The 26,497-nt window shown below is 46.7% G+C and overlaps 1 protein-coding gene across 2 annotated transcripts in view; it reads left to right on the top strand.

Moving 5' to 3' along the window:
- The window catches only part of TMEM65 (transmembrane protein 65), a 420,478-nt gene that overhangs the window by 237,519 nt on the left and 156,462 nt on the right, over positions 1-26,497 (top strand). For both annotated transcript variants that reach the window (XM_069621592.1, XM_069621591.1), the window contains one exon: positions 21,196-21,263. In XM_069621592.1, the coding sequence (XP_069477693.1) occupies positions 21,196-21,263 (68 nt within the window). The remainder of the gene's footprint in view (positions 1-21,195; positions 21,264-26,497) is intronic.

Here is a 26,497-nt window from a genome sequence, read left to right as displayed (position 1 = left end):
CCCTAGTGGTTGCACATTATCTAAACACATTCCCCTAAACACGCGACCTACTGCATAGTCTCTACGAAACTCTGACGTTGATTGACTACCAAGTAGTAATCTTGACCATCACGTGATGTGCACCGCTGTGTCGGATCCTGAGCAAAGTGCGACTAGCGAGGTCTACCTGCTTGGATAATGCAATGGGCCTCCTCATTATACCTGACACTGTGGCACGCACAAACCGCTCCTTGACCATTTAGATACATTTATTGGCATTACTTCTGCTCCTCCTGTCCCAAATCACGGTGCAGCCGTAGCACGTCTGCGCCCTTATCTCAGCGGGAACCCAGGTGCCCATGAATGATGTGATCGGGCCTCACTCTTACGTTTGAATTTTGCTTATTTGTCAATCTCTAGAGTGCAGCGCCTGCAGTTCAAATAGAATGTCTGCTCTTTAATGGAGGGCATTAGTGCTCTGAATCTTAACCAGGCCCCGTGGCATCACCTAACTCCATGCCCTGCTCACATGAATTCAGCCTTCAAAAGTTGCATCCCTACCCTTTCTCCCTACTCACAACATTTCCTTTCCCAACTCCTCCAAGCTCTACAGCTGGACTCAATTAGCTGTTCTCAACAGGGCACGGCTACCTGTGGCCTTGATATCATAACTTCTCTCTGGGGAGATGGAAGGGGGACTTGTCTCAGGATCAACAAGACAGAGCCGCAGCGCCACGTTAGGCCAGTTTCTCATACCTTCACAATGACATCCTGTAGTGTGCCCTACAATCCACCTTAGCTACCTTAGCCCCAAGACCTCGCCTCTACCACAACACTTCTGACTCCATCTCGTATGCCTATTTATGCAAGTTACCTAGTCGCACATCCCTTAAAATGTAACACTGTACACTACCGGTAAATGCAAGATACGTCACCCTATCTTAAACCTCTGCAACCGCAACGTGAATACATTGTTGCTCTTTCTGTATGGCTACATGATGTTACTAATATGTATCAAAGCTAACTGCAAATGGGTACATGCACATTATGCCGCACCCAATGAGAACTGCTAACACTAAGCTGCCCGGTAATATATTTTTCGCAGTCTAACTCTATTCACCTGCCTGGTATGTTGCACTTGCATCCCAACACATGTTTTCTGCTGTACTCCTACGTCCCGTCCTCTTTCCTCCATACTTATGGGACATTCCTCCGTCCTGTGGGACGGGACCGGAGCACTTTGTAAAAAGCATAACATTTTAACATTTTTCCAAAATGTGTCCTTCCTCTCTTTTTACCCCGCCCTCCTCAGCTCCGCCCAACACCTCGTCCATCAGTCCTTTTCTCTGCACGTTCGGGACTGGACTGTTAGGCAGAAACCTGTGCAGTTCCCTTAGGGAACACTGCAAAAGATTTAAGACTACAGGTGTTGGCAGTAAACCCACTTGGCAGCAGTCTGTACCACCCAGATTTACCTGGTAGCTGTGGCTGAGCAGTCAGACTTCCCTCAAGAAGAGTTAGACAGTATGCAAAGTATACACAATAGGTACCCAGACACAATAATACAAGCAAACACTGACCAGAGCTTTGGTATCAAAGTATATAATTATTTATTTAAAAACACACGGTTTGAAACACTCCAGCACTCTTGTTGTAAAATATTCTAAACACAGTTACTATTGTAATATATATACCCCTTTTCCCTTATCAGATAACTCCCAGTAAAACACCACTTATTTTCATACAGAGGTGAGCGCTTAACTAGATGGCACTCCAACAAGTTTGTGAGAAAGGGGGGGGAGAAAGACAGAATATGGAAAGGTACACCACTCTAAGATTCAGGAACACTGTTAGCAAGGCAGAAGAGCAAAATTCACTGGTGAGCCAAAGTCCAAAGGCTGGGCCCACTCTTAGAGAGAGCAGAGCACAAATGCGCCCAAGATCACACAGTTACACTAGGCTTTGAAAGTCTTGCGGAGGGTTCAAAAAGAGTTTAGAGAGGCTTAGGAAAGTTTAGCCAGGGTGTCCCAGGCTAACCCAGGTTCGAAAGCCGGGGACTAAATCTACCCCGTACAGTCGGTAGCAAGGGAAGCCAGGCGGGACACGGTACCTTAAGTGGGAAGGATCCTCCAGCGGTGGCAGTTGTTCCTGGTAGTGGGTGCAAGTTGCGTCGTCGTCCAGGGGAAGAGAAGATCTCGACTTGGAGGAATGATGAAGATCGTTGCACTTCCAGGGAAGAAACCAGCCGTGGAGTTTTCCGGTTAAAGGTGGTACCTTTGTTTCGCGGTCGTGATAAAACGTGGTATCCCGGTTGCCGGGGTGCTTGGCACAGGCAAGGCGGCCACGAGGTATGTCGAGAAGGCGAAAAGACGGTGAAACTGGTTATCCCCACCAGTCAAAGGAAGAAGACTCTCCGACGGGAGATCTCCTCTGTCGTTGGGAAAAGTGGTGAGACGGTCCAGCAGGGCTCCACCGGTGGTGGTGTCGTGGCAGGTCGGCTTAACTTCTCCCTCGTCGGATTCTTAGGTCCTGTGGCGACTTCTGAAGTTCCAGTCCCCAAAGCCCTGCTTTTATGCAGAAAACCCCCATTCACTCAGCCTAGCTGTCACTGAAACATGCTAAGTGGTGAGCCGGCCGGCTCACCACTTGGGCCAATCAGGACGGAGTGCGACTTGAGTTGCCTAGGCAACTCAGTCCAGGCTGCCTAAATCCCCCTCCACCCCTCCTAAGTACCCCAGACAGAGTGGCACCACTTTGGAGGGCTTCTGTGGAGAAGCCCACCAAAAAGTGGAACAAAAGTCTGACTTGGGTTGGAGTCACAGAAGAGAACACAAACACCATTTTAGAATCAAGTTTTGGCAAAAAATACCAACCGGAGAATTAATATTAATTAAATAAACCGGCGGTATGTTCGAGGCTACCGTAAATAATTAAATAAAGATAGTAGCCTAAAACAATGGGAAATCCCATAGGAAAATATTTGCGGTTGAATATAAAAAGTAGTATCCACTGCCACCAGCCAAAACTCGATCAGGGGGGACAGAGACGTGCCCCCTCGACTAACAGACCCTGGGGCAATCGAATTGCCCCAACCAGTACGTCCACAATATGATGGTTTGTACTGGTTCTGTTCAGAATTTAAGACTAGTAAAGTCAATGGTGACTTTACAATGGTGACTTTTTCAGTCCCAGGGTATGGAGTCTACACTGGGGGGTCACTATGACACCCCTGTGTCACTGCACTGAGGGTGCTGTGTAACACACATCACAAAAACACATGAAGCCCTATGGAGTAAAAGACCCCATAGCCCATTAAACACATCTAGATTCAAAGAAACGCACTCAAATCATGCCCAAGAGTGAGGGTAAAAGAGTCTCACTCTTGGCAGGAGAAAAAAATAAACCCCAAAAATCCAGCAAAGCTGCTGGGGGACTCACTAGGTTAGGAAATTCAGCCTAAACAGAGAATTCTTCCTAACATGGACATACTTGCATCTTCTGAAGATTTTTTCCTTCCAGTGTCCTCTCCTGCCCTGGTTTAGCGGTCACGTAGAAGTCCGTCTATGCCGGTTTGGTTAGATTTTCCTTGTTCTTCTTGCGAGCGACGCTTCGCTAGGGTGAATCCCCATCTTCTTTGTTTAGAGTGTTTGGGTCCGGATCACCAGTGGGACTCGTGCTTCTACTGCGATTCCCTTTCGGTCCAGGCATTTCACCGTCGTCTGGAGCGGTGGGAGGAGGTGTTTCAGCTCGTATCTCCCCCACATTTTCCGAGTTTCATTGATGAGAAGAAGAGACGTCAGGTAAGTTCTTTCGTTTTTAGGGCACCCCGACCGGGGGACTCCTTCCCGGGGTCTAGCCGGTCTGGGAGGGGCTTCAAAAGCTGTTTCCCCTGAGGTGCCTTTCCGGCCTAAAAAAGGTACCAGAGTTTTCTCCGAGGGCCTCCATGAGGGTCCTGCCTACACCGGATTGCAATCCGAGGCCCATCCTGGGGGGGGCTATTCAACGGCCGAGTGGTACCGGAGCTTGCTTCGATGTCTCCTTGTCTGGAGCTTCCCATACAGACACCGGGGAGCGCCCTGAGGCCTCGGTGGAGGCTTTCTGTACCAAACCAAGGTTCGAAGCCCCTCGTGAGGGAGCTGGTACCGGACTCGGGTCTGAGGTTCCTCTGTCTGAGGCTAAAGTGACCGACAGAACTGAGAGGCCCGTTAAGGTCTTGTCGTGAGGTGGATTCCTCATCGTTCCCACCCTGGTGGTGATACCGGTTCAGTCGAGGGGGCACAGAGTGAGGTCGCTGACCGTAATTCCTCTCTTACTGGCGTGGCCAAGGTTCCTCTTTTAGAGGCTAATTTGGCTGATAGTATGTCTCAGAAACATCCTAGGCCACACAGTACCGGCTCTGCTGAGGTTCCTTGTGTCAAGGCTAAAATCAAGACCCCTGACCCGTCTGTGGAGACCCCGCCTCACTCACACATGTGACGCAGATCTCCTCAGGCGCAAACAAAATGGCACCCGTTCCCGCGCAAACTCCGGTGGCCATTTTGGACTCTTCCCTAACACCTATGCCATCAGCATTAGGTGCTGGGAGCATTTTTTCAGGTGAACATAGTTTTCCTTGTGCACCGTTTTGTCCAGTTTATGACTGGAACGGTTGGGTGCCATTACCGCACACAGTCTCGCTTCCTGCGGCATCTGCGCCATGGATCTTTGTTAATCCGGCTTCTTGGCAGGCCTTTCCCTTGCGGCTCTGGAGCTACTCCTCTCATGAGAGGCCTCCGCCCGCCCCCGTGTCTACGCCTTCGGCGGAGGATGCCTTTTTTTCAGAAAATTCAGAAGCTCATGCACTCTGACCCCATGAAGAAGTATTTCAGAGGTCTTTTTAAGGAAATCTGCCCTCCAGTGTCGAATCCTGTGCCGACGGTTCCTGTCATAGCACCGGTTGTTCTGGAAGCTGTTCTACCTCTACCGGTTGGCCCACCTCCAGCACTTCCGCCCCTGCCTCCCTTGTCCCCAATAGACAAGTCTTCGGCAGAGCCAGATGTGACGCAGGTCAATCCGGACGCTTTGGATGACACACAAGGGGATCAGGATGGCGATGACCAGCCCCGTTCTGTTAGGGCGTTCCATGACTGGGTACTGGACATGATGGCTCTTCTGGATGTTCCAGTACCTGAGGCACCTCCTCCGCAAGAAGAGGGGCTTTCTGTGGCGTTCACCTTGTCTCCTCAGGAGCGCACCGGCTTGTTCTTCCAGAAGGACGTTTTGGCCGAGGTCTGCAAGGTCTGGGATAAGCCACACTCTGGACTGCACGTTAACAAAAAGATTGACGCTCGTTATAGGCTTCATACTTCAGAGGAGGTAGCCTCAGCGTCTTGCCCGCTTTCTTCCTCCACAGTGGTGGCGTCCGCCACGCTACAATCCAGACCGGCTTCAGCGTCATCTACAGCGGCGGCTCAGGTTCTGGCCAAAGAGGACAAGCTGCTTGGCTCTTTGGGGGAGGAAGATCTTTGCTAATTCGGCCCTGCAGTTGTGCCAGGCGAACGTAGAGCTCATATTAGTTGGGGCGAATATGAAAATGTGGAAAGGTCTGTCGGCATTTGAGGAGTTCATTCCTGCAGACAAGCTGGATGATTTTAAGGCTGGCTTGTCAGATGCCAGAGTCCTGGCGCGTGATATGCTTGAGGCTGCGGCGCATCATGTTCACACCTCGGCTCGGGGCCTCATGCTTGCCGTGGACACCTCTCGTCAGGCTTGGCTTCATGCCACAAAGTTTTCCAAGGAGGTTCAGGTTAAAGTTATGGACCTGCCCTTTGACGGCAAAGAACTGTTCCATTCGTCAACGGATGTAGAGCTGACTAAGACGAAGGACAGCACCCAGACAGTCAAGTCCTTGTCTGTTCTGGTGAAACCTCCTTTCAGGGCTCGTAGAACACCCTCGCAGCCTCGGTCCTCCTCTGGTTTTCGGGGGTTTCTGGATCGAAAGACACGTAGAGTCGATCCTCCAACTGGAAAATTACATCGGCGTCAGCAGCGAGGCTGATTTTTCTCTCAGTCCTCTGCCTCCTCCTCAGGATCTGGGGGTCTCGCCACCGAAAAACCCGCTAAATTAGGTTTTTCGGCGCTCGCATGAGACCCTGGTGGGAGGGAGCATTGCGTCTCACTAGGAGGCGTGGCAGACCATCACCGAGGATCGGTGGGTCTAGTCCGTTGCTTGGGCGGGCTTCCGCTTGCCCCTTTCCCCTACCCAATCCTCCCTTCCAGCAGTCAGGGACGCCCTCCCTCAGAGCCGAAGTCCAGAAGCTTCTGGATCTCAAGGCGGTGGAACCCGTTCCCCGAGGGGAGGGCTTCTACTTCAGTCTGTTTACAGTGCCCAAACTCAGCCAGGCTGGCCTGCGCACCGTCCTAGACCTTTCCCTGTTCAACCTTTCTCTGCCCCAAGAGAAATTCAAGATGATCACCCCCTGTCAGATAAAGTCCTCTCTACAGAAGGGCGACCGGCTCAGCGTGGTAGACCTTCAGTATGCTTATATGCATATCCTCATTTGGAGCCTGCATCGGAAATACCTGCGGTTTTCCATGGGGGAGGAGCATTTCAAGTTTTGTGTGCTCCCATTTGGTCTCGGCTCGGCACTGCGTGTCTTTACGAAGATGTCGGCCCTCGCAGCTTGTCTTCGGCTACAGGGCATCCATATGTATCCGTGTATCTGTATTTGGATGATTGGCTGCCTCGAGCAACCTTCATTCTCTTCTCCAGCACTGTTTCCACCTTGGGCTGTCTGTGAACTGACGGAAATCCTCCATGATGGTCTCTCAGGACTTGATCTTCCTGGGTTAACGTTGTAACATGATCGATTACAGAGTGTACCTGACTGGGGACAGAATGGCGGATCTGTTCGCCACGTGTCAGGTGCTTATACAGTCAGAGAGCATGCCGGCCTGGTGGTTCCAGAGGCTTCTGGGCCTCATGGTTTCGTGTGTGCTGGCTCTTCCTCTTGCTCGTCTCAAGATGGCTCTTCGGAGCTCATGGCTTCAAGCAGTGGACCCAGATTCCAAAATGATACTGGTTCCACCTTTCATAAGGACGCACCTCTTGTGGTGGTAGTCTCTCAGCAATCTGTCAGTGGGCGCTCCCTTCCTGGACCCTTGCCCACTTTTGACTGTCACAACGGATTCCTCCCTTCTGGGTCGGGGTGCGACACTGGATCATCTTCAGTTTTTCGATTTTTGTTCGCCACAGGACAGACGGCTTCATATAAATTATCTGGAGCTCTTGGCGATATTCCTGGCGCTGAAAGCGTTCAAACCAGGCATTGTCAACAAGGTGATCCGTGTCCGCACGGGCAATACAGTATCAATGTTCTATATCAACAAGCAAGGGGGGGGACTAGGTCTCCTCCTCTTGTGGATCTTGCCATTCAGATTTGGGAATGGGCCATTCAGCATGGTATCTGGCTGGTAGCAGTACACATCCCGGGCCAGCTGAATGTCACTGCAGATGCCCTCAGCCGACGAGCAATTGTCTGCTACGAGTGGGAACTGAACACAGAGATCCTCTCAGATATTTGTCACTGTTGGGGCACAGAAGTGGACCGCTTTGCAACGTCTACAAACAGGAAGCTTCCTCTGTATGCCTCCAGGAACGGGCTCGGAGTCTCCTCACTGGGGGATGCTCTCGAGATTCCATGGCACAACATGAAGGCCCCTGCTTTTCCGCCCTTTCCTCTGATCCATCGGGCGCTTTGCAAGCTGAGGAACACAGTGAATTGCTCCCTGCTGTTCATAGCCCCTCGGTGGCTGGCCAGGTTTTGGTTTTCAGAGCTTCCACATCGATTGGTGCGCCCGCCACTCAAGCTTCCGCTGGTCCCCGATCTGCTTCCAAAGCGATCAGCAGCTGTGGCACCCCTCCCCACAATCGTTCAGCTTGGGGGCCTGGTGCCTGAGTTCAGATCTTTAGAGCGTTTCAATTCTTCCGCGGATAACATGCGCATCATTCAGGCGGCCAGGAAACCCTCTACAATATCTCAGTATAGAAGTAAATGGCTTTGTTTCTGCCACTGGTGTTTGGCTAAGCAGCTGGACCACAGGGAGGCTACTATTGACATGGCCCTGTCTTTTGTTTCGCATCTGGCAGAGTCTGCATCCATGTCTTGTCCTGCAGGACTTATTTAAAGGCTGTTGCCGCTTATTTGTCCACTGGCAAGTGCTCGTTTTCACTGTCTAATCCAGACATTAAAAGACACTTTGCGGGCCTGATGCATCTTTATCCTCCTGTTCGCAACCTGCATCCAAGATGGGATTTGAATGTGGTTCTTTCGGCCTTGTGTCATAAGTCTTTTCAGCCCATGGCTACTGTCAATTTTAAGTACCTTTCGTGGAAAGTGTCCTTTTTGATTGCTGTGACTTCGGCAAGGCGTGTAAGTGAGCTTCAGGCCTTGTTGGTGGAGCATCCATTCCTTACTTTTCATAAGGATAAGGTTGTCCTGCGGACGAATCCTGCCTTTCTTCCGAAGGTGGTCTCTGATTTTCATTTGAATCAGTCAATTGTCATGATGCCTACACCCGGGGACCCAGACCAAGTCCAGCAACCCCGGAAGCAGGCATCAATTTATCCCAAGCAAGCCCAACAACCCCTGCTAGGGGCTATTTGGGTGCAGTCCTGGCGCCTATAGCACCAGGCTCATATGGAGAGTCAGTCCTGGTGCCATAGGTGCCAGGCTCATAGATTAAAACTTACCTGATGCAGACCATGCTGCAAACTTACCTTATGCAGACCATGCTGCAAGAGCTCCAAGCCAAAAGAGGCTTGGAAGGGACTACTTTACCTAGGGACTATTTTTTTACTCGGGTGGGGCTGGGGAGGAATACTTACCTGGGACTACTTTGGAGGCTATTTAAACCCCGCCCGAAGAGCAGCACACGCTTTGCGTTATTCTGCATCCAGCAGCGTACCGCTCACCGTGCCTGCAAGTCTGCATCCAGCCTTCTGCCACGCCCGCCTCGCGTTTGGAGCTCCTAGAAAAAGGGAGAAAGAAGGAGAAAAGGTTAGAACAAGAGCAATACCTTTTGATCCTTACCTGAATTCCCGATCCATCGCGCCTTCAAGCTGGAAGAAAGAAGTTATTTTATGCGCGTCGCCTCGCCTGCTGCACCACCGCGCTGAACCCACCGGCCTTCGCAGCATCTTCACATTCCACCGCATCCTCCTGCATGTTCCTGCTGTACTCCGGCACCTAAGGAGAAGACAAGAACAGGAAGGTGAGCCAAGGGAATACACAGAGGAATATTAGAGACTTCATACTTTCTCTCAGCGCCTGAATAAGGGAGAAAGCAACAGGTTACATATTGACATTATTTTATCGAACTGTGTTGGATAATACAAATCCTTACCAGAATATTACCGGTTGCCACGAGGAACTCTTCACTAGGGTCAAGCTGCAACCTGCAAGGAATCGGACAAGAGTGAAAGTCAGGCATTTGAACTCTTACGAACTACATACTTACGGCGTCTTGCCGGGAATCTCTGAGTCAATATTGTTCTGGAACTCACCAATTCCTTCGAGCCAGTGAAGCAACTGGTTATCTACGCGCCCCTGTGCTCAATGCAGGATGGAGAGCTCATCTTTTCAAACCATCAGGTGAGACTATAAGAGGGGACATCAAAGGTGATCAGTGGGGAGAACAGCGGGGATGGGGGGGACTTACGCTCAACTCCACGGGTGGTTAATTCCCTTTCTCTATTTGCAGAAGAATATTCCTACGGGCCAAGCAAACGAAGTTAGGTGGGCCAGTCCAGTCTGTCATCTCGGCCCTATGCGTCACTTTGTTGGAGACCGCAGCTGTCCAGTTCAGATCGAAAGGGTTCTGTACTGCCTGGACGTTAGAAGAGCCCTTAAATTCTATCTGGACAGAACATCTGGGCTTCGGAACCCTTTGCAGCTTTTTGTGACCTTCCGAAATCCGCAAGGAAAGCCGGCCTCGAAAGCGACCGTCTCCCGATGGATCGCTGCCTGTATTTCTGAGGCGTATACCATTCAGGGTCTTCGGGCCCCAAAGGGAATTCATGCTCATCTTGTGCGGGGCAAGGCAGCTGCTGTTGCCTTCCAAAAATGTTCCCTGGGAGAAAGCGGCTACTTGGGCCTCCCCATCGGCTTTTTGTAAGCATTACTGTCTGGACCCGAGCTCCAGGCCTGATGCTCAGTTCGGTCAAGCTGTGCTTAGGAACCTGTTTCAGTAAGGAGTTTCCATCCACCCGTAATTCCTGTGAGGAGTGCTTGGGAATCTCCCATAAGTATGGAGGAAAGGGGACGGGACGTAGGAGTATAATGAAGTTTCTCACCGTAGTGACTACCTTACTTCTAGTCCATAGTCCCCTTTCCTCCATACGCCCGCCCACCGTCCCCTCTAAAACATTTCCTCTGTTATTGCTTAAGGTTATAGACCTGGCGATAGAAAAGGACTGATGGGCGATGCGCTGGGTGGAGCTAAGGAGTGCGGGGTTACAGCCGCGTGCAGTACCCAGTGTAAAAAGAGAGAAAGGACACATTTTTGAAAAATGTGATGGTTTTTACAAAGTGCTCCGGTCCTGTCCCATAAGTATGGAGGAAAGGGGACTATGGACTTTGAGTAAGGTAGTCACTATGGTGAGTAACTTTATTAATCTTACCTCCTTGCAGGTTGCGCAAGCCTCTGCCACTCAGAAATTAGCACAACTGTCAGTGGAAGTACACTGCGAAGCCACTCTCCAGTGATGCAAAGTCTGGGAAAGATGAATGAAAATGAAACTGGGTTCTTCGATTGGGCTTCATGCCGGAGTACAGCCTCTAAGTGCAGGATCATGATTAAAATCGTGCTGCTCTGCTTTGTCTTGATTTCAAGAAAAGTGCGCTGCCGTTGAACTATTTTCCAGCCTGGTAAATAGATATGGATAAAAGGTGTGATTCCAGCACCCCGCTCCAGTCTACTCACCTGGGGTGTGTTTTTGTTTTTCTCATTACTTGCAGCTAGCATGAAATTATCAGGATCCACCGAGAAGCTGCAGCTCAGATGACTATTCCGTAATCTGGTGCATTTCTCCAGTCGCATACGATTGTGCTTTACCCTGCATTGAAAAATAAATCCATCCAGCTTTTCACATTTCACAGAGAGGTCGGTTATTCCACTGGAATGGAAGTGTGAGGACTAGAGGGTCGCTTTTGGGAGCCCGGCTGGAACGTCTATGCAGTGTTACTATTAAGAAGCCTTGTTCGTGGATTTCCTGAAAAACCCATAGCAGAGACCTTTGCCCCTGGGGACCACTGCCTCATAGAGGGGGTGCGGTCTGGAATCCCTTCAGGTCCTGTACCCATACTCACTCTTATGTCTGTGAGAAGTACCACATTCCATGGCAGCTCCGAAAAGGTGCACTATTCTGGCATCAGAACGAGGTGATGGTGTCTGCAGGGTGCCTTGGCATGCATAGGTGAGTAGAGGGGTGTGGTGGTACCACAGCAAAATGGCGCCGACTGCATGGGCGGCAGTGTTATTTCTTTCCGTCTTTCCTTCGTACTTGTTGCAGGAATGAGCTACCGGAACAATGGGGCAGGTAAAAGAGCAGGGAATCGGTTCCACTCAACTCAGCCTTAACTGAAGGCAAACGGTCACTGTGAAAATAATCACAGTTTACCACAGCAAATCGTTAGTTTCAAGGTTGCTGACTTAAAACCTATATACAATGTTTTCATTTCGTCTGCATGGTCCAATCCTGACAGGGGCTCCCCTATGAAGTGTGAACGTATTCTTGTTGGTATATTCGGGAAAGGGATCTTCCTTTCTATATAATCAAGTACCAATCTGGGATCCTTGTAGAAGTGATGCTTTGCTTTGTGAGCAATACGGAGGTACGCAGGATGACACACAGTCTACCTAATATCCCCCCTTGACTGTAATGCAACTTTCGCTGCTTGAAATTCTTGCCTTACTTTCTAAACAAGGAGCATGTAATCTGGGTAAAAAATTGTACTGCTGTTTCCCAGTCTTATTTCTCTTTTTGTTCTGGCTGTCTATAAAAATAAGCCACGGTCCTTGTAATCTGAAGATCCGGGTGGTGGGTAAGGGCCAAGTGCCCTGTGCGCTGTTTCCACTAAGAACACCGCTCATAATGGAGCATCTGGCAAACGTTTTCTGATCAGCTTTTCAGTGTATGCGGACGTGACTGATCTTTGTTGGATTCTGATACACTTAGAATCCGAGCATGATTGTGGCAGAGCCTCCCCTCTTGTTCCTCGATATGGGCTGTAGCCACCTTAAATTGAGTGTTATGGCCATTTGTTTGTTCCCTGCATATTGTTGCTACATCTCCGTTAGTGCTTAATTTTTCATGTACGCTGTCATTCTTCTTTCAAATATGCCTAGCTATTTCCACATAAAATGACGCTCGATAGAAACCGAATCCCCCCGTTTCCTGATTTCGGGCAAACTGCATGTTGTATTTCATCTCTCGGCTGCTGTGGCAGCCGATGTAGGAGCCCAATGCACCTTCGCCTTCATCGCGGTCTTCCTGGCAGGATGGGGGTTATGCCACATAGTCTTCATTCCATTTTGTTATTTTACATATTCCTTTTGGCAGTGCCAGGTTCCTCTTGGCTTTCCGACACATTAAAACAGGAAATTCGTAATTAGCGAACATTAGCATATTATCTTAATGTACATTATGGCGGGTAACTGAACTTCTAGGAGACACATATACTCAGTGCTCCTATGACCCACGCATTCCCCCTTTCCAATATAGGGTGCTGCCGTTTAGGCTTATTGTTGCCCTGCATGTCTTACTCAAAATTATGGCAATGGTGGCCTCTTATCTTCGTCTCGTCTGGGCCCCTTTATCTTAGATGGCCAAACCATCCCTTCTTCTAGGAGTACCGTTAATCCTGTGAGCCTCAAAAGTCCTCTTTTATGACCTGTCAAGACCTGAACCATCATAGGCTTAGGCTTCGATTGGAACATAACACTGGCCCAGGTATTTCCTTTCCGAGAGAGAATATCTGACATTGTCAACACCCGCAATACTTTCCTTATTCAGACTACCTTCTCAGTGTGGTGGACTACAGGGCCTTATGGCTGCTGTGCGGGGGTGGGGCGGTTGAGGAGAAAGCACACTGGGTGACCTTGCAGTAAATAAAAACTTGTCTTCCAGAAATCGCCACAATCTTAGCAGTGTACAGGAACTCATAGCAACCTTCCTAGTATTTTCCTTTTGCACAGGTACCATGTTTCCGCTTCTAGCTCCTCTCCCGATCCAAAGGTGGAAATGGGTCCTGGATCACAGCATTCATCTCTGAACCCTCTACTTTCAGGGCTTCTTGAACAATGAGGTAGATCTCCTGAGCAATTTCTCTTCCTTGATTCAGGAATTGGAACTTCATCTGGAGGTCTTCTGCGCCTTGCCCCATTAGGGGTGGGGTGGGTTATACCCATGTTGACTTTTTCGCCGCTCACCTCAATTTCATGTCCACAGTTGCCTTTTAGCTGGGCAGGAGTCTGGGTCTCTGTGGGGGTGCCAAGGCCATTTGCTGAGAAGTGATGTTTGTTTATGCTTTTCCCACTCTCCATTTGGTTTAATGGACCAATCCGACATTTCACACCAACATGCTCAGTCATCCTAATGCCAGATATTAGTTTTCTGACCTGCTGACCCACATTTTTGCGTGCCCGGCAAGAGGGGTCTTCTCTCTTCTCAGTGTGGCTCATTCTTCACACCACCCCTCAAACAATGTTCTTAGTTGCCTTGTTCCTGCGGGTAACATAAACGCAATTCAGACCTTTAGGAAAAGATTCAACTGCTAGCTTTGCCAGAGCACGTAGACTAGACTTTGTCACTGTTGCCTCCACAAGCAGTGAAATCCCTTCACCTGTTCCTTAAATTAAATTTGATCTTTTATCACAGATCTAGCGCCTCGAGCTTTAAATGCCTTCGTATTGCATCTATTTAGTGGCATTGGTGCCTATCAAAATTCGGATTCTTTCTATCTCTCGAATCCAGTTTTAAAACACAATTTTGCCAGTTTTCACCACCTTTTATCTCCCAGGTGCACCCCGAGTGTGATCTTAACCTGTTCCTTTCTGCACTGTTCCTGGGACTCTTTTGAGCCTATGGCTACCTCTGGCATTTTATTTCTCGTGGATGACAGCCACCGCCTCTAGCTAGAAAGCTGAGTGAGCATCAGATGTAATCTTCTAGTAATCATTTCGGAAGTAGCAAGCACTACCCATTGAATCGTTTTGAGACTGACTATTTTATAACTCCAGTCTCTGCAACCACCAAGGGTGGGGAAGAGGGTTGGCCTACTTGATTGGATAGGTATGGCGAAGTAGGGTAACCGCAAAGAGGATTAGGGACTTTGTTCTGCTAGCATAGGGAAGGAGATTTAGGGTAAGTATGCTACTTTGCCTCCTACTGGCCTCTTACTGGAAGTGGTCCGGAATTCCTGCTGCCTTCCCACCTGAAATAAAATGCAATGTTTCACATCACCTGTCCACGTTCATTCATGCCAACCATTTCTAATTTTTGGGAACAATACACTCTGGTTTCTGCCCAGTTTGCTCTTCCATTACTGTCATGCACATGTTGCAGTTTAAAGACTAGCACGAGTGCCCATGGAGTCCCTGACACGAGTAACCCAGCACTATGAAGATTAAGATGATTGTGGAATGTAAACTTGTAACGCACACACTATTTTTAGAGCATAACATGTTTGCGCACACTTGTTCTAGAATATAAAAAGAAATTAAATACTGTAATACTTCTTATAAAAGTCAATATGGAACATGTAAAATGCTCCATAGTTCCTGATGTGGCCGGTTACCGCACTTTGCACTCAGCACATTTCTGGTTGAGGTTCTTGTAGATGTTTCTTCCTGGCAACGTATCACACAAGTATTTAAGTTTCTAAAATCATCCATTTAGCAAACTGTTGGTGAATACCGAGAGCATGCGCAATTCCCTCTAATTTTTGTGAGCTATGAGGTGGTACTTTGGTGGCAGGGCTGCCCGGGTCAAGTCTCACGTGACCCTGCGTCACCCTGTAGGATTAATCTGATTCTGCTGCTCCGTGTCAGGACAGAGCCTGCACCGGGCTTCAGCAACTGTGTGGGGAAGCAGTAGACCCATTTTAAGATTCAAATGCATTTTGCTTCTTTAAGAACATAAAACATGTAATTTGGTGAGTCGCAAGTGTTTGTATTAACTTACAAAGGATACACAGACCTTCTAGATTTCTCTGTAGTTTTCAACACCATCAACCACACCATCCTCTTAAACTAAACGGGGTGAAACTCGCTCTCACATCTTTATTACCACAAGGATCTTCCCAGTCTCACATGTATGTGTTGAATCCCTCAGACAGACTCTTGGCACCTACCACATCCACTTTTACCAATGCACAGACCATATACAAATGTACTCCCAAATCTCCTTCCACTCGGAACTCCACACCTTCAAACTGTCTCTCTACCATCAACACCTGGCCACCCACTTCCTAAAACGCATTAAACCATCCGAAACATAATACCTCTTTATTTGCACCCTCCTAATGCTTTTCCCCACACCCCTGCACCACTCACCCCATCCACCCACCCTGACCCACTGGATCAAAACCTGCCACAGACAACCCACACGTATCCCTATCCATGCCAAGTTCCAATGCTCTACCATCAACCTCCCACCTATCCTTCACCCACCACAGCTACAGTCGGCAAACAAATGCAAACGACAGCTACACTTCTTACGGATGATAACACACAACCTTCCCCTGACTTCCATACCACAGTCGAGGCACTAGTTCTTTCAAAGCTGGACTTTGGAAACCCAATTCTCACTGGACTCCCCAACAACCCTCTGCAAGCTATAGGGATCACTGCAGCAAGACTCATTCTAAAACTACCCAAACACTCACACATCACCGTAGCTCTTCTCCAGCTACTCTGGCACCCCAGTAAACCGGAAATTGATCTTAATATACCCTGCATCTACCTCATAACACCATCCTACTGTCATAACATATTGAAACCAATTGCCAGATAAACCAAGGCAAGCCAACCAAGATTGTGTATGCATTCGAAATGGCAAGCCAACCTGCACACAATAAAAAGCCTTGCCCCAATAGGCACCAAGAAACTGAAACACCCTCCTATGCCCCTTCCCCTTTCCTCCATACTTCTGGGACATTCCACCCTACGCGACGGGACTGGAACTCTTCAGTGTATAACACTTTTGTTTTGTAAATAATTTAGCAAAATAAGTGAAATTCAGCAAATGTTGGAAGCTTCACCACCTTAACTCTGAGCCCCCCTGTTGGGCAACCCATGAGCACACTGATGACATCACTGGAAATCAGAGCATATTTATGAGCACAGCCTGGTGCCACATTGCACACTGTATGGCGTTGGGGCATTCCCTGAAAAGCCACCCAATGTTGCCACTTGCCCTGGCCTATGGGCAATAACCTGTTCATTGCGGATCTTTGCGCCACAGGCCACATTGACTGCGGCGTGGCCTTTGGCCAGGCCCCAACAAGCCATCCAAAGTAGCAGCCACTGTTGAAAAGGGCATGCCCCGCCTTGTTCTCACAAGAAAATGTCACAGTATATTACCCCTGGAGTGCCCCACGATTTTCTTGTGCAAGCGCAATAATTATTGTTGCCAGAAATGACAGTAAGAAACACGTCTTGCCACTCAAGCATGATTCTGACGATAAGTCGAACTTTAAATACACCCAAATTCTACTTTTTACTCTGCGCACCTCAACCTAATTTTAAGCACGTTTTAATTTCCAGTTCCCGCAAGCGCATTTGTGAAAGTATCTCACATCAGTGAGATCAGCTGGTGTTCTCTGCCAATTGTTTTTTTTAAAGTACTTGCACCAAATCACCAAAAGGCACAGGTGCACTGTTTTGTGCACAGCCTATTTGTTATTGGAAACCAATCACTTCAGTGGTGTATGTTGTGCACTTGTTCAATGGATGCTCATTTTCCCTATGGGAAATCAATGCAACAAAAAAAAAACCTTTTTTTTCAATGCTGCATACCTTTTAACCCATGCACGAATATCCACTAAACTTTCTCATTATAAATAAAATCAAATTCTAAGAGGCCGGAGCTTGAAAGCATACCGATAAGTCAAACTAGTCAAAATGTATTTATAAAATAATATAATTTATCTGGCTGGCACCCGGGAAGGGAAGACACGGAACCAGTTCAACATGGTTTTATGCTTTGCGAGTGGCAAAGGAGCATTCTCTCCCACCTCCCTCCAACTTCTGCTCCTGGAACCGTCTCACCTCACGCAGAATCCTAGGTGGGGCATTCCACTCTGGAATTCCCAGACACACATTCTGGACCTAACAAAGAGAAAATACACTAAAGAAGTACATGCCTACTACTGTCTAGCTAAGTTCACTAAGAAGTACTGAAACACTATAGCTCAGCCATATGTAACACACATTACCCTCTGCTCCCACCCCCTTGAATGCTTTAGATTAATCTCTAATACCTTTTGGCTCCACCCTCCCTCTGTTCCTAGTCCTACCATCCCATGCCTCTTCGGGGCCCCCAGAACCAGCTCAGCCTCTTAGAGGCGCACTCAGACTTCATCCTCCACCTGCAGCTTCATCCTCTCCACTTCCTCCTTCAGGGACCTCTCAATCCCATTATATAAAATGTGCATACCCCAACCACAGAGGGCACGCTGAAGTGTGGGATTTTCCTCTCCTTATGACTTCAAATTGAACCAAACCTGTTGTCGCATGGGGAGCTAGACGATATGAAAACACTTTTGCACCACTTCCTGCCAGCTCTTTTGTGTCCTCACTGCTTCCATCAACGTGCGATTGAACCTCTTCATGGCCCTCTTGGTTTATGGATAGTACAAAGACATCTTCTGGTGAGCCACCCCAGTTTCCCTTAGAAAAGGCTCCACTATGTGGGAGATCAGCTGCACTCAGTTATCCATGAGCATCTTCCTCGGATTACGCTCCCTCTGAAACACTTTGTCCAGGACGTTCAACACTGCCGTAGACTTCTTCATCAGCAGTTTGCACCTCCACCCACTTAGGCTATAACTCTACCAACATCAAGATGTATTTTCTCCTGTGAACTCTCTCCATCCAGTGGCCCTGGAATATCCTATGCCACAAACTCCCATGGCAAGGTCGGCAACTCTAAAGGGCTCTGTGATTGGACCGGTTTCTTTAGTACCTTATCACCTCTTTATCAAGTCTTTTCACTAAACTCTTCACATCTTTGTCCAACTCTGGCACCAAATAGCACTGCTTATCCTTCCTTTGGTTTTTGTCATTCCCAAATGTCCTTTGTGACTTGCTTCATAAAAAGCCACTCACCCCCTCAGTTCTTCACGTACACCCTACCACTTACTCACCAAATGTCAATTATCACCCGCAATGACCAGTGCAAATTCTGAGCGTATGTGCATGTATCTATATAATGTGACATAACTACAGATTTGCTGCCGCAATTCTTTGCATGCTTAAGTCATATCCATTGAGATTTCCACAGTCATTGCTGGAAAATTAAACACTGACACTCACGCAACTTTTCTACCAGAGATTTCTACCAGAGATCAACATACGAAAAGAGTTATGCAAAACTAGAGTATGGGGATAACTGGCATGCAAACAAACTGTTAACAAGGATATGTTCATGATCAGAATAAATCGAGCCTTGAAGTAATGCAAAACATGAATGAGCATCTCTTGCAATGCTCTAGTGCCGTAGAAAGTGTGGTCCCTCACATCACTAGTTGGTCTGAAAAAATAGGACCACCTCTCTAGCGCAGTGAAAAGCCTACAGTGGCCTCCCATCCAACAGCCAATAGAATTTAAAGTTCTCTGCATTGCTGTAGCCTATGACCTTTTATTACTCGTGAGCCATGGACAATACATGAGTCACAGACAGAGCAGAACCGCAGCCAATACCAGGCAGTGATGTAGCAACCGCAGCCATGATTATGGTGGTGGCGATTTGAATGTTTGGTGTCCATGTCATATTCCACAAAGCCATGTTGGTGAGGAAAGATAGCTCAGTGGCAACGCGTTTGTCTTGGAAGCAAGACAATGCAGCGCAACACAGGTTTGAATCCCGATCCCGCGCTTAGAAACCACGCACTGGTATTAAGCGCGTTTATAAAAGAACAATTAGTTGGAAGGATGTAAACCTCCGATTATGACACAGCTATGCTATGCACTCACATTGTCAAATGAAGGTGTGTTTAGTGTAGCAGATGGCACAAGAATCACTTCAAGTCTGTGGCTGTTCAAGGATTTCTATGGAACTATCAGTGGGACCTAGGGCCGTCAGTCTCTCTCGTCTTGCAACACACCTCCTTCCTTTCCCAGGCGGTTCTCACCCGAGGTTAGTACATAGTCCCTATTGATCCCACACTGTCTAATTTCTACCTTGCCCTAAGTGTGAGGACCTAAAGGCCAAATGCCTTTTCTAGCTAAGCTCCCCCAGGGACTCCTCTGACTGCTCCTACTCCATCAGGTGGTAGTACTCTTCAGGGATAGGGATTGCGCCTTGCAGACAGCCTGCTTGATCCGGTCTCCTATCTACCATGCTCGCCCTCTCCTCTCCCATACGTCACCCCTTTTCCCAGTCCACCCCTGTACTCTGTTACTCTCTGCCTCTCTGATGCCTTTCGCACCATCTACCATTGCCTCCACTCTGTGTTGCTCCTCTGTTCTCCATACTCCTACTCCATCCTCTCTGCCCACCTAGTACTTAGATACCTTCCTTTCACTCTGTCCAAAACACTTCACATTTGCAGCTTATTTGAGAATATTTCTGTGGCGTCCTTATCTGTAAAAGGCCCTCCCCATAATGAGCTACAAGAAGTCTTCTATGAGCACATCCAAGATTGTATTCTGCTTATGCTGCCTTTTAATGCGCCCACATCTTCTGATGTTGCTGACCCAAGTCAAATTGCTTGGGCGGTAGTGGCCATCCTGACCAAGCAGGCGGAATGCTCCAACGGTATGTGCAGAGTACAGAGAACAGCTTATGTCTCTCCATCATTTTTAGAGACGTATCGCAGCTGCAGCAGATGCGCACACATGGAGGTCTTAATGATGTGATGCAAAACGCACTGGTTCTTAGTCTTTCATACTTCCTCTGCATATTTACCAGGCAATAGTAGATCTTCCAAAAATCTTGTCCAGTTAATTTTTCATAGTGTTCTGCAATTTCTACATTCTTGGAATTAAATGTCTAAAGATTTTACAAGGGGTTGCAACCATAATGAAGGTGATGTATCGAGAAAACCATATAGAAATCTTCTGTTAGACTACTTCGTTCACTCTTCACTCCTATTGTCATCAACTCGTTTACTGCAATTCAACTAAATAACATTAAACCCAGATCTTCAGCCAAGTATATGTTTGGGACCGCTTTTCCTTACCCTCAATTATCAAGAATGTTTACAGATCAAATCTATGATAAGTCATTATAACACGCCTGTACAGAAGTGTTTAAAGGCACGACAAGACAAGGAAGGCAAGACAGAAGGAGGACAAAACGATATTATTAGGCCTTGTGTCATTCAAATCGTGCAAGTGCGTGGGGCGGGGTGGGGCAGAAGTGCCAGGGGTGGCGTGGGGTGGGGCGGAGAGTGCAAATGAACGCATAATTGCTGCCAGGGAGTTGGCTCATAAGTGCAGAGAGTCAGGGGACTGTAGGGTTGCAGATAAAGTCCCCACGAGGTTGGGAGGCTCAGAGGCAGTGCAAGGGATACTGGTCATGCAGGAGCATGGTCCGTAAATTCAGTGGGTGGACGGGTAACCAGTATGCACAGCAGACCGGGGCATCAGCAAGGAAGAGTGAGCGAGAAAGCGAAAGCGAAAAAGGAAGGTCTTGAATTGCTATAAAATAGTTTGTTTCACTAATCTAACTAATCAGTATCTAACTTTGCTAGGGTGTGTACTCTTAAGGTAGGAATAGCATTTCATCATGGACTTGTAATGCTACAAATAATTGGCCTAGGTTTATCTTTCAATGTATGTTAGATGGAATAATTTCTTTAATCGTTGAATGTCTTGTAAAATCAGTTATATAGAAATATTGAACACATATACTGTTGTTTTTGAGTTCAAATGGTTAGGCAAATACATGCTATTGATGGCTATTGCTGCATGTAATTGTAATACTCATCTGCTATTCTTCCTCTCTTCCAGTCGGCTTTCACAATGCATTACCCTTCATAGGATTTGGCTTTCTCGATAATGCCATAATGATTGTCGCCGTGAGTATAATTTCATTTGTGTTTTCATAAAGAAAATATGACTGTTACTTGAAAAGCATTTCACTTGCTAGATGAAAGCAACATGCTAGGTTTTTAAATTAATGTGTTTTTTAACTATATTTTGTAATTGGGTTCTAAGAGATCAACTTCTGACATGCTTTAACTGACAACCCTTTTATACATATTATAAGTAATATTTCAATGGAACTCACGTTACTCCACGCGGTAATGTCTACATTTCTGGTTTCAGTAGAATTAGGATTTTATCTCATTAGCCTGTGATATTCAGCATTTAATCTTTCATAGTTCTATAGTTCTAGTGTTCTGTGTAGAGTATATATAAGGTTCTCTCCCATTGGACCATTTGAGATTCCTGCTTACACATTACTGAGCTGAGGAGACCGCTGTGGCATGCAGCCTTAAATGCCAGTTTGTGGTTGAAAAAAACACTGTTTTGTTTACAGTGTTATTTATGCGTTGATTGGTTATTAAAAATAAAAAAAAACTTACATTGCACAAAAAAAACTCGTATTAGGATTGTTTACATCTGCATTATACTGGGTGTCAAGCAGATAACACTGTTGGTAATCCGTCATCACAGTTTATCTTGAAGTGTCAGTTGGTTGGAATTATGAAATTCACTGCATTGAGTTTGCTAACTTGTGCTGCAAGAGGTCAAATTGGTGATTTTAATTTGGCATCCAAACTTTGCATTTAAAAAAAAAATCTCTTTAGCGATGGCAGGTCCATTTGAACAATTTCATTAGATGATAGAAGTGGGACACATTATAGCCAGGATGCATGAACTTTATTCTTGATTTTTGTGCTACGATTGCATGCAATACCACATCACATATTTAGTCAAACTCAGAAGGATTTATGAAGACACCAATAGCTAGATGTTTTATGCATGTTCTTTCTTCAGACCGGGAGAATGATGCCATTGAGTTTAGTGCAAAAATAAGGGAAAGAACAGGAAGGAAACCAAAGGCCATAGCAAGACCAGACATCCTGGTTGCCTGCAGGGTTCCTTTGAACATCTGGTGCTGTCTAGACATCTCCACAGTTTCAAAGGGCCAGGGGATTTCACAGTTTGTGATTTTGAACTTGCCACTCTCGAAGGTAAGATTGCACATGTACCAATGTCGTCTGCTTTGAATAAACCCTGGACATTGAAAACTTTTTAACATCAAAGGTGAATCATTAAGTATACATAGGCTCCTTGACATGTGTTTTTTTGCTTAGTAATTTTACTAAGCAACGCTATTGGCATGGGGCCAATTTCAGTCCTATAAAACAAAAATGGATATTATACCAATCAGATTCTCTCAGCCACTTAAACTGCCAAAGGGTAATCTTTTAAGTTCAGTTGTTAATTCAACTCTTCCAGTAGTTTTAAAATAAAATATTGTACATCTTCAGACTTCTGCATAGAACGGTTTGGTTATTTTATTTTGAATGTTCCCAGAATGTTCCCAACATTTTAACACTTATTCGATTAGGGGGAGTACTTGAAATCTCGCTTGAGCAAAGTTATTGTTCTCAAGTTCTGTTACTTCTGTTATCATAGCTGTTAAGATGGATTTCCAAAATCAACCTTCCAGGTGAATTTTGGGAGGCCATCCTATTATAGCGAACGCAGAGACACTGAGAACTAGCCAAACCCAATAAAGGTAAGGTTGCAAATTGGCATGGCTTATTCTCAGGAGGACTGTGAGAGGGCTCTAGGGCTACAATGAATCCACAAAGAACACTACCAATGATTTCTGTTAGACAGGCAAGTACAAAATACACAGTGATTTATTAGGCTCTTAAAAAGGACACTAAGCAAGTAAAAACTCTAGACAAATATTGTCACACACTTTTCTTTCACCATTAGGCAAAGTTGGAAAGCTTTTGATTCAATAACAAGTGTAAAACAGGTAAGTAGTCAGATTTCTGTAAAAAGATACTGTAGAATAACCATAGAGCGGTTTCCCTAGCACTTATTAAAAGATGGTTTGGGGCCTTGTCCCCAAAAGACATGAATTCCAAATGTATACTTTTCAGGTTTAATAAGGACAATACAAAAGTCAAAAAGGTAAGTCATGTTCAGGTAAGTAAACTAACTCAATCTCGGTCGCTTGGATAGGACTAGGAAGGGATCATTGACCAGGCCTCCACCAACCAAAGTTTTGAAAGAGCAGTTTAGGGAGAAGACTTTAAGCCCATGTAACCCTATGGAGAATGTGGGGCGGGGAGAAACGGGTATGTTAACTTACCACCCTGACTCTGTAACCAATTATTTGTAGGCACCTTCCAACTGAACATACAAAATGAAGAAAAGATGAAGACTTCTGTGGAACATGGAGATACAGTCAACCTTAAATGCAAGAAGGCTGAAAATGCAGTAGTGTCTTCTAGTATACGTTAAAAATCCTCCAGGTTCCAATGATGCACTCAGAACGGCGACGGCTGCAGCTTCCGCAGGCTCTTACGGCACGGATCCTCGTCCAAGGGTCAAGACTGGTTGTTCCCACCATTCCAGGGATCGAAGCACTGACCAGGGTAATCTTGAGATCAGGCAGAGGAGCAGGGCTTCACCAGGACTTCACTAGAGCGGGTGCTGATCAGCTGTAGGGGTCGTCCCCAGGTCATTAATGGGCTAGTCATCTTTATAGAGGTTTTGTCTCCAATGATGATCTGAAAGAATGGCTATACGAGTCTTCCTTTTACTACTACAAGCTCACCCTTCTCTTCCGATGGTAAGGATCTGCACCATTCAAACTGGCAGTGGCTATCCAACCATGGATAGTATTGTACAGGTAGAAGGGATACTCTTGCGCAGCAGGGTACTTCACATGTAGTTTATTGGTCATCAGGTTACATCAGGTCTCAGCAGTATTAATGATCAAAGAACTATGGTGATCATGGGAGAGCCCACTGGCTCCCATCACCCAGGCTACATCTTCATCAACTGCCTAGATCAGAACTCCACCAACACAACATTCTTCTCAGACACAAAGGGTTCCAGGCTGACAATCATCACTCCCTTTAAACATGCATACAGGAAATCGGAGTCAGACATAACACACTTCCCTCCGTTTACCATGTGGAGTACAGGAAAATAAACACCATTCAATCAACACTCACACAACCTCTAAAGACTGAAGTAGTTCCTCACCCGGGAACTGATGCGCCCAACCATGCATAACTAACTTGTTACAGAGGGCAGCACCACAACATATACACTTTAAAAATTTAGTTTGACACCTCCTCTTCATCTCTGACACAAATGAACATCTAGACTGCCACTCTAGAGAACTAACCTGCCCCTCCAAGGGCAATCAAAAAGCATTCCTATACCACCAGTAATAAACTAAACACCTTCCATCCATCTCTGCCACTGATGGACCTCCAGACTCCTACTCTGGGGGCACAACCTTGCCCCTCTTGGGCTGGCACGCTGGCGCCTCTGTGCCATCTAACTTCTAAGCTAACTTGCGGTGGCAACATCTATCTCCATCTCACTCCCCTGACATAGAACTCGACGCTACCACAATCAGTCACACACACTCACACACATAGACTGAACCAGATGGGAGCAGGCACAGTGGGATCTATTACCACACCACGCACAGGCTACTGGCAACCAATCTTAACTTGCCAGCTGGGCAACATTAAAACCCATCAAAAGAAGGAACAAGGTACCAACCCAAGCTCCCATAGGCAAGATGTGAATAGAGTCTAGAGTGATCTACCTGCGCACACAGGGCCCAACTAATGGGAGTGGCACGGTTGATCTGATCTGTGCAAATAAAAATGTGTAAACCAACCAATGGCTTCATTCATCAAAACACCTCAGTGAATCTCCAATCTACAGCTGCAATCCATAAGTTACAAAATGGCAGCCAAGCGTCCCCAACCAAACCAAAAAACAACTCAAAGCTGTCATGTAGAAAGCGTTCTTCCCACATCCAATGACAATACTGACAACTCCTATCGCCATAGTCATACGCGCACACGCAACACCAGTGCGTTTTCCTTTGGCATCAGTGCACAAGAGGCATCTTAACACCCCAAATAAAACAACTTTGTTAAACCGTATGTAACTCCATAAGTGGCAAGGACTTGGTCACTTCAAACACTCAACACAAAACCAATATTGGTGCAACTCTGCTATGAACTCTGAATTGCATACCTCTAGACACCCACTCTGCATTGCTCTTAAATCACTCACACCTGATTCAAGATTTGTAGCATATGCAATAGTATCATATGCATACCATCAAACAGCGCCCTTCCCACACCAAGATGACACTCCAGTCATACTCATGTCAGCACAGTCAGCGCATATACACTCACAACAGCACTGAGTCATCCTTTGGCCTCAGTGTACTAGTGATATCTTCAAGCTACAAATCAGGTACATACATCCTCATAGAATTGTATGCAGTAGGCTAAATGCATATGATGTAGTCACTCCACGCCCTCAACAACTCAAAACTAACATGCTAAAGCAATTGGTACTTTTCCTCTAAATTGTAATTCTACTAACAGGCTAAAGCAATTGGAGCTATTACTCTGAATTACATACCTCCAAACACTCGCACAGCATTATTCTCAAATCACTCGCACCTCATTGCCAATTCGTAAATTATGCAACAATACCATAGCAATAAAAGTCCCAGAAGCGAATTCCTCCTGTATTCCCCCAAGGGCTAACTCTAAGCAAGCACATTATGGAACACTAGAACACACATCCATATGCATGGACCCTCACCAGTAAAACTGTACACAAACTCCTGCACCATAGACACCACACTCAGAGCTGATCACTCTAACCCTTAACCAAAATCATATAGTCCCAATGTGGTAGCTGCAGCATTCGAGCTGCAGCACTCAAGCTGAAAGCAGAAACGATAGATACATGAGCTTCCACAAATCAAATAACTGTGGGCAGGGCAAGCGTGAACATAGCATTGTACGTTCATGACTATACACCTTTGAAAACAGTCGCTGCGCATCTCCATATATCCCCACTGAGCAACGCCCCAGCCTGGTGCCAGAGGTGTATACTGCCGAGTGCACATCACGCACTCCCAACAGTTGGAATAGCGTGCCATAAAATCCAAAATCTGATTAGACTGATGTACAGCGTTGAATGGGCACATCGCAGTGCCGGTTTTCAAAGATGACCATATCTAATATCAGTCAACAGAAGAAATGAGGCACTGTCGGTAGGAACATTTCAA

The sequence above is a fragment of the Ambystoma mexicanum genome, chromosome 5q, assembly GCF_040938575.1.
Source record: "Ambystoma mexicanum isolate Mex_15411 chromosome 5q, UKY_AmexF1_1, whole genome shotgun sequence".
NCBI lineage: Eukaryota > Metazoa > Chordata > Amphibia > Caudata > Ambystomatidae > Ambystoma > Ambystoma mexicanum.
This window is presented reverse-complemented; position numbering and strand designations above follow the sequence as displayed.